At 34.6% G+C, this 9961-nt stretch overlaps 1 protein-coding gene across 1 annotated transcript in view; it reads right to left on the reverse strand.

The window, feature by feature from the left end:
- LOC106871706 (uncharacterized) overlaps positions 1-9961 on the reverse strand; it is a 343416-nt gene that overhangs the window by 240224 nt on the left and 93231 nt on the right. The window contains exons 5-6 of the mRNA XM_052966754.1: positions 9626-9697; positions 4541-4606 (exon numbers count right to left, since the gene is read on the reverse strand). Of these exons, the coding sequence (XP_052822714.1) occupies positions 4541-4606; positions 9626-9697 (138 nt within the window). The remainder of the gene's footprint in view (positions 1-4540; positions 4607-9625; positions 9698-9961) is intronic.

The raw sequence follows: 9961 nt of genomic DNA on the forward strand, positions 1-9961 counted from the left end.
TGTGTGTGTGTGTGTGTGTGTGTGTATCTGTGTCTGCGTTTGTCCTCCCACCACCACCACTTGACAAGCAGTTAAACAACAATGGTGAGATGGTTCAAACAGTTGCACAATATTTTCTGTGCAAAAAAAAACTACATTGGTGTTATATTGGTTTCATATTTTGGCACAAGGCCAGTAATTTCGGGGTAGGGGACAGTCAACTACATCACCCCCAATGCTCAGTTGGTATTTATTTTATCAAATCCGAAAGGATGAAAGCAAAAGTGGCATGTTATACTCAAGTATCATTTTATCACACACTTAAGGCAAATTTAACAAAAACTTAACAAATGATTTACAGTACATTGGAAGTTAACAAAAGAGAGAAGCTTACATCATCTCAATGTATATCCTTCCCCAGTTTATGTAACCCACATATATATATCTTACATCGTTTAATGACTGGGGTTATCTTTAAGAAATGACTTTTTGTTTTATCTATTAGTAAATGGCAAATGATAATATAAAGATTACAGGAGTACAGACATCTTCAGCTGTCAGTCAGCATCACTGTAGATGGCTGATGACAAAACAAAAGCATTGGTGTTACACCCTGATAGTAGATTGTAGCAATACAAAACATCACAGCTAAAAATACAAGGTTTACACTCTGTAAGTAATTCTCTTGACCAAAATATTTAAAAAAATCATACACACATTCATGCAGCAGTTCTGATTAGCACCAGTGTTTGGTTATGGTATAACTCTAACATTTATTTTTGTTTTACAATAAATTTCTTACAGAGTTCAAACTCATGGCTGAAAAGCAACAAAAGCTTTAAATGAGTTAAATAAATACTGTCTTGAATTGTGGGACTCATAGAGCCAGTTACCCAGTTTTCATGGCATAAAAGCACTAGCGTAGCTCGGATGGCGTGGGGTGGTGGTGGCATCTTTAATGGGGCACCACTTTTGGGTTTGCTGTCGGCAATATGTTTTTTTTTTGTGGGGTCTGATGCCTTGGGCAGCAAAGGGAAGGGCTGCCCCAGGCAGCACTCACTCTAGCTATGCTAGTGCATATATGTGACTGAGATCACAACATAACTGCTGAATAGTATGCCAGTTCATTGTAGGGTTACACATTTACAACTGAGTAAATTGGAACAATGTGAAATGAAGTGCTTTGCTCACGAACACAATGCACCACCTGTTCTTGGAATCAAAACCATGATCTTGCACTCATGAGTGCAAGGCCCTGACCATAAGACCACAAGATCACATCCCCTCACCAATGAGCTCAGTAGTCTACATAAAAGAAAAAATAAATATCCAATACTTGTATTGAGTTGTGAAAAAGTGTAGCATTGGTAATGTTCCTGATGATAATTTATTGTTTGAAGAAAGTATTGATGATTTAGATCTTGATTCAGTGATGAAGAGAGCAATGTGGATGACAACAGCAAGAATGAATGTTCAGGGTTTGAGAATACTGGTTTACTTAGTTCTGAATAGAATGATTACCTGGGTTTTGCAGATGATGATTAAATTAATCTTATGATTTTTTTTCACCACATTTATTGAACTTTGGTCAATTTAGTTAAAGTTGAAGGTTAAAGAAAAAGAGAAAGGGATTACTGAGTTTGATACAGAAAATTTGTAAGTTGGCAGAATTAAAGATGAATTTATAATTGAATATTGAAATTGATTTGTGGTGTTTGAAGCTATAGATGAAGGTAGCCACCAACAACATATGAAAGAGTTTAAAAGAAGTATATTAGACTGTAACCAAAGATGTTCAGTGTAGAAGAAAGATAAAAGGAAGAAAATGGAATATCATGAGAAATGGGAAGTTATTGAAACACAAAACATATGAAAAGGTTTTGCTGAAAGTTATAGAGGAAATAAAAGTGGAAATAGATATTGGAGTCTTAACAGAAATGTGCAAAGGTGTTCAGTAATAAGAGATAAAAGATTTTTGGAAGTGAAAGCTGATGAAGTACATAAGTTATTCTATGCAAGAAGTAGTAGTGAAATCAGAAAAACTTATATGAAATAATAAATGAGATTAGAAAGAAAAGAGATCATAAATACAACCTGTTGTAATACTGATGAGGAACTAATAATATCCAAATAAATGACCAAGAAAGATTTAAAGAATATCTTGAGCCATGAACAAATCATTTAATGGGGAAAATACTCTGATATTTCCTGAACCACGAAAGAAGGTGGAAATGGCTGTACATGAAATATATGTTAAAGAAACAGTTAAAGCAATTAAGAAACAGAATTGCTTCTTGATGAAATGGAAATGCAGGAGAAATGTTAAAACAGATAAGCAGGTGACTGTAAGAGCATCTTTGAAGCTATTTTGTAATATATGAAATACTGAACCTGAAAATAATGGTGATATAATCCGTGGAGATTAGAAAGTTGGTGTAGTGATTAGGATACTGAAAAAATCAGGTTTCATAGACAATGTGGATATCAGGTAGGTATAATCCTGAGCAGCATAGTATTAAAAGTGTTCAGTATTCTGAATAGGATACAGACTGCTTTAGTCAGTATGTTAAAGGGTAAACAAGCAGACTTCCTGTAACTGTGAAGTTATAGTGATTACATATTTTTACCCAGGCATGTTATACAGCTTCAGACAGCCTTTAATAACGGCTGTTGTAGACTCTGAAAAGGACTTTGTTAGTAAACAGACTGGAAAGTACTATGCTACTGTGGTTTGCATGGAGAATATGTCAATTTAAAAGGTACAATACATCAAGACATAAACGTGTTGTAAATGTAGACAGTCAGCTCTGAAATGAATTTTGAAGTTGGGTGTAAAGGGTTGCAGGGAAGTGTTCTATCACCTCTTTTGTTTGCTGCTCTAGTAACCTACATATGAAGGAAATAAATGAAAATAGAAAAGATAGAACTGAATGGATTTATTGAAAGTACATAGCAGATGTGGATCATCACCATCATCATTGTCATCATTGTTTAATGTCTGCTTTCCATGCTGGCATGGGTGGGATGGTTTGACAAGAGCTGGGCAGGCAGAAGCCTGCACCAGACTTCTGTAAGTGTTTTGGCAGGATTTTTACAGTTGGATGCCCTCCCTAACACCACCACTCTGCATGCTGATGATATTGCTTTTCTTTGTAATAAACATCATACAAATAATTGAAATAGACAAAGGCATAGTCTTAAAGATAAACATCAATGAATCTGAAATTATGAAGAAGGCACATACTAAAAGAGCCAAATAAGTTTAATTATTTGGGACTATCATAGAAAAAAATGAGTCTTCAGAAATTGAACTGTTTATTATTTTTAGCCATTTGCTATCTTCCCTGTCACCTTTTTCCATAGGACACATCTGAATGGTTCAAAATGGAGGAAGGCATGTCTTGGGGAGGGTATTGTCACTATCTTTTTTGTTCTGTTGTTGTTTGGAGGCTTTCAGTACTGTTGTGCTTTTGTGAAATGGTGGCTCTTAAATGTGGTTCTTCTTTTGTTGTTGTTGTTTCTGTTGCTGTTGCTTCCACTGTTGTTATTTCTGTTGTTATTGCTGTAGCTGATATCACTGCTACTTTTGGAGCTGTTGGTTTTACTGCTGCAGTTCCTGTTGTTGTAATAATGTTGGCAGAAGTTGGGTTTTCCTTTTCTCTTCCTTTGTTGTGCACAGAAAGCCTTAAGATGGTTTGTGTCACCACACAAGTGACACACTAGCTCTCTGCTATCCACATCCATGAACAGTTGTGCACTACCTGGCAGACTGACCAGGTTTGGGATGAATTGCATACTTACTTGATCTGCTTGGATCAATAGTTCCATCTCTTGGTCCAACTCTTTAGAGTTAATGTGGAATGCTTCCTCGCCTCATCCTGTTTTGTAAATCTCACAACTACCAGGCTTAATTTTTACCCCTAGCTATGTGTTTTAGTGCCCCAGATTAGTCTGAGGCATTTAAAAAATTTGCTACTGTGCTGCTTGCCCTATTTTCTGACTTTTAATTCCCATGCTTTTGTAAAAAGCTGTTTTGTGGTTGACTTCTTGCTAGATGGATTCTGATATATCTAGTAATATATTTTTGGCCAGACCTCATGAGGCAAAAATACACTGGATATGAGAAGCTCTTAAGACCCTTTGGGAGTTTATGTAAAATACAGAATGAAATTTTTGAACATAAAGTCTTGAAGAGACAGTTGAAATAAAACAAAATGTATGAGTTATTCGATATAATGTGTTGCAGACACCGCCACCACAATAACAACAACAACAACAATAATGGCTTCAAATTTTATACAAGACCAGCCATTTAAGGGGAGGGGATAAGCTGATTATATCAACCCTTGGGCTCAACTGGTACTTAATTTATCGACCCCAAAAGAACAAAAGGCAAAGTTGACCTCTGTGGAATTTGAACTCAGTCCATAAAGAAAGACAGAATTGCTGCTAAGCATTTTGTCCTGTGGGTTAACGATTCTACCAGCTCACTGCCTTAATAATAATAACAACAACAGCAAAATAAATAAATTAGATATTCAAATATAAACCATAAACATACCTGGTCTAAATGATGACATTTTCCTTTCAGTTGAGACCATGATTCATCCTTGTGGTCAATCTCAGTCTTGAAAATAAAAAAAATAAAAAATTAAGACACTTAGATATACTGAGATTAACCAACTTAAAATAGAAATAATAATCTCTCTAAGACAAAAATAAATGAAATAACTCTTAACTGTGACCTCTGCAAGTTCAGTAATACCTAAGTTGCTATATTTACTGCTTCTATTGCTGCTGTTATCATCTCTTACACCCATTGATATTACTATTATATAGCAATGATATGTTGCTATGGCAGCTTTTATCAAATTCTAAATCTCTGGCCTTCTGTCTTTTCATTTTTATGGTTTAGTCAAAGGAAGGAGTATTCTGCAAGATCTCTGAGATTTGTGGGTCAAAAATATAGTCAATCTAACAGACTTCTATATGATTTCTATGAGTACAATTTCAGCCCTGTAGCATTGGTTTGACCTAAAACCAAGGTAGTAGATACTTGTTCAGATTCTGAACAGTGGAATTGAACCAAGATCCACATGATTGCAAAGGAAACGTTTCAACCATACAGTCATGCCTGCAACTTAATTGAAGTAAGAAGACTGCTGTAAAGTTTTCCTTTACATTGGAAAAGAATCAATCCTTCAATCGAAAAAGTGTTATGTTGTTGCTGATTAGCTCAAATCAACTTTGGTCTGAGCCACCTTATGATCATCAATGTTGCAATAATGAACATAAAAGCTTTTATGTATATTTAGTACTAACATTGTCCAATGTATCATCCCTTTTAAGAGGATAGACTGTAATTTGAAGGAATTTGATTGCTATTTCTAGCTTGTTGAATGACCACATAGAGGCTTCTTCATGTTACTTATCCCTAGTAAACATGAGAGAGAGAGAGAGAGAGAACCCAGGTTTGAAATTTCCCCAAGACACCTGATGAAGGCTGGAGGGTATATCAGCCAAAATGTGTTAACAACAAACAAGATGAGGACAAATATCCGTCAAATGTAAATAATGTATATATATATATAAAGGTTTAACTGTCCTTCCCAAGTGATAGGCTCATAAGGCTGGTTTCCCAGATTCTATAATTGAGTCTCACCCTTCCTTCCTTTCTTCCTTCCTTCCTTTCTTTCTTTCTTTCTTTCTTTAACAAATCAGCAGTGATCAGAGACCTGAGCATAAAGTGGGTTCATCAAAGGATTACTCATTTTTGGCTGTTGAGTGAGCTGGAACAATGTGAAGGGATGTGTATTGCTCAAGAACAACACATTGCGCCAGTTTAGGAATTGAAACAACAATCTTACGATACCAAGTTCAACACCCTAACCACTAAGCCATGTACCTCCACACACACACACACACACACACACACACACACACACATATATATATATATATATATATATATATATATATATATATATATGTATGTATATATGTTTGTATGTATGTATGTTTTTATGTATGTCATTATTCAGTTTTATTTCAAGATTTCTTGCCAATAGAGAGAGAGCCAGTTTCTAACTTAGATCCAAGGCTCCATCATATGTATGAGAGAACTGTGCATGTCATCAAAGTGACACTGGGGTAAAATATATGAAGCCCAGTATACCCATAATGACTATCCATATGATAAGGGTATACCAGGCACATGTATCACAACCATATTTGCACGAAATGGTGATCTCATACCAAAATAAACAGGGCATGGCCTTGCAGGTGGGGCCCAGTCAGAATTTTCTTCAAGTCAAGTAGCCCATCTTGCTCAAAAGGATGTTGGATGAAACACTCATGTTTCCAAAGGTGAATTATCCAACCCTCCTCCAACACATGGCTATAATGCTTCCCCACTACTGCTCCTGATCAGAGATATAACATGTTATCAGCCACTAAGAGACATGGTCAACTAGTTAAGGTCAAACAACTGGCAAGCAAATCTGTAGTATTGAGCAGAATATTTACTTTAGCCCATCTTTTATACCAAGACAAAACAATGTACATGATAACACTTCCAATCAGTTATGATCAGAAGCCATGAGAGCCACTGATGTATGTATGTATGTATGTATGTATGTATGTTGGTACGTGTGTGTAACGGCATGTATATTTGTGTCTTTTGGTCTTGACTGCATGATAGTAGTAAAATGACTGTTACTGTCATATAAAGTGTCATTTGTTTCCAATATTCTGCAAAAAACAAATTTTGGCTATGGGAAAATATTGATTTGAAATTTTGGCACTAGGCCAGCAATTCCGGAGGAGAAGGTAAGTTGATAATATTGACCCCAGTGATCAACTGTTCCTTATTTTATTAACACTGAAAGGATGAAAGGCAAAGTCATCCTTGGAGGAATTTGAACTCAGAATGCAAAGATAGACAAAATGTCATAAGCATTTTGCCCAGTGTGCTAATGATACTGCCAGCTTGCTGCTTTTAAGCTATGGGAAAATATTACCTTGCTTGGGAAAACAAGTGAAGGTTGGCAACAGAAAGGGCATCCAGTCATAGGAAATCTGCCTTAGTAAACTTCTTAACCATGTAAAAATAAGAAAGTGGACACTAACAGAATGATGATGATGATGATGATGATGATGATGATGATGATGATGATGATGATGATGATTTGTTATTGCTATTGTCACTTTACAAAAAAATTACATAAATTTTTTTTTATTTTACTTTATTCTTTTACTGATTACTGTATTTTTCTTTTTACTTTTTGATCTGGAGTCATTCTTTGGAAAAGCCTTAAGGGGTTTGTTGTAGATTATTGTATCTTAATTCTTACATTATCAGTCCCCCCCCCCCGCCTTTACTTAATCTCCCTGTAAGTTCCTTTCTGTTAACCACACACAGCAGGATGGTACTAAGATAGGGAAGCAGACAGACAGGAGGTAGGGGATATTTAACAAAATGTTATTTGGTAGGTTTGTTATTTGTATTTATTCATTTGTTTATATTTTTATTCTATTTCTATCAGATAAAAACTAAGTCATATTGGATACCCAAACATTTTAAGTCATGTTAGATAAAAATGTATAAGCTGATACATTTGTATCTATAGCCGAATCTATGTATGCAAAATATCATATCATACATGTACACATATACCTCCATATACATATTCACATATATATGTTTTGTGTATATCTGTGTGCATGTATGTGTGTGTATACATGTGTGTATACATACATACATACATATATATATATATATATATATATATATATATATACATATACATGCATACACACACACTCATACTTATATACATTTGCATGTATACATACATACGTACATACATACATAAATATATGAGTGTGTATGTATGTGTGTCTATGTCTGTATATGTCTGTATATATATATATATATATATATAAATAAGGATAAGATCGATATTTAAAATATTGATCTTATCAAGTGGCCAGCATGGGAATAAAAACCATCAAAGGTAATAATTATTTAAAATTATAATACAGGGTATCTAAGAGATACTGCCACGCTGAAAAATAGCAGTCAAATTCTGACTCTAAAACCACAATAAATGTCCACATAGTACAAGGAGCGAAGACGAAGACAAAATAAACCATTTTACTGGTTCACCTATCGCGGTTCACCTATTGCAGTTCACGTATCGTGGTTTATTATTTAAACTTACATCGATTCCACTGTGGTGCTGTTTTGCATTTATAACAAAAGAAATATATACAAATCATAAAAATGATAAAAAAATAATATACAGTACAGTACTGTGTCTACTTTGTAGATTTTTGCCTATCGTAGGGGATTTTGGAACATAACACCCGCAATAGTCAAGGGATTACTGTATGCATTTCTAATCTATTTACTCATGTATGTATATATATATAAAGCAGTTGTATACTGTCAACTTAATATGACAGTCCCAATAAAGGAATCATACTGCTGCTATTTAGCCCTAGGAAGCTGGACCTCTTCCTGTCGGTCATGAAAATATATGTATGTATGTATGTGGAATGCAGATATTTTTGTGAATGTAGATATTTTTTGAGTGTCTGGTATATGTATGTATGTATGTATGTATGTATGTATGTATGTACATACGCTCACAAAAAAAACCTGCACATTTAAACACACATATACACATATATACTCATAAACACATCCATGATTGCATCTGAAGCAGATATTTCCTTTGCTATTCTCTTGCACCTATTTTATATTTTTATTCATTTTATTATTTATCAGCTTGTTTGTGTAACGAAGTTCACATTGACATTGAAAGTTTGGAAACTGCTGTTACAAAAAATACTTCTAGGAAACTACGATCAAAAAAAGTCTGTTAGCTATTGGGAGAAGTCTGGTATTACTACTGGAAGCAAGGTGCAGACTGGCTTTTGAAGAAAAACACAGATTTTCTGTCCTACATTAACAAAAGTATTTGTGATTCTGTTGATATGCTCAATATCTCTGTCTTGTAATTTTTTTCTTTTTATAGTTTATCATATTTTGGCAGTCCTATCTATCAACTTAGAAACTTACCCTATACACTGAAAAGCAGCTAAAAAAATATCCAGATAACAGGAATCCCAGGAGGGAATTAATATTTTCAGGAATGTAGTACAATTAAATCCAACTAAAGATCCAATCTTTCATGATATAGGAGTGATTAAAAAAATTGCTGTTAAGTGCATTTATTTCTTTAGGCCAAACAAAAGACTGATATTCATAAGTAACAAAGGTTGTAGGTTTGGCTAAATTAGTTTTAGTGCATTACTAGGAACCTCTATGTGGTGGGCATTCAGCCTGCTAGAAATAACAGCCAAATATTTTCCAAACCACAATAATGAAAATAAAGGATGTTCTAGATGAATTTTTGATCATAGGTCTGTTCAATCAAAAGCGATTTGGGGCTAAACACCGCTGCCACTACCACCACCACCATAACCATTAGCAGCAGCAGAGGCAGCAGCAATGAAGGTAACAACAGTAAGAGAGCAGAAAGATAATTGCAATTGGCTCATTCAGAAGATGATGATAATGATGAGGTGGAGATCTACTTTCCATCACATCATAAATAAAAAATTAAAATATGTATCTTACCTTCAGTTTCTCTATAATCTCTTCCTGTTTTTCTCTCTCATTCAAATGATCATGTTTCTTACTTTCCAAACTCTGAAATTAAAATAGGAGGTGAGAGAAATGTAATGATAATAGTAATAATAATAATAATAATAATAATAATAATAATGATTTCTTTTATTTTCTGCCAGGGTGATGAATGAGGCATAAAGGGTTGGGGTTTACAAAAAATGAAATGATAAAAAAAAAGGTAGAAAGTATGCGGGGTGTACAAAATAAGAAAATATACATAGTATACATCAAAGGCGTGCGGTGACTTCCGGGGCTGGGCATGCAATGAATTTCTCCCCCCCCCCC

Source organism: Octopus bimaculoides, chromosome 3 (genome assembly GCF_001194135.2).
Source record: "Octopus bimaculoides isolate UCB-OBI-ISO-001 chromosome 3, ASM119413v2, whole genome shotgun sequence".
NCBI classification, from domain to species: Eukaryota; Metazoa; Mollusca; class Cephalopoda; order Octopoda; family Octopodidae; genus Octopus; species Octopus bimaculoides.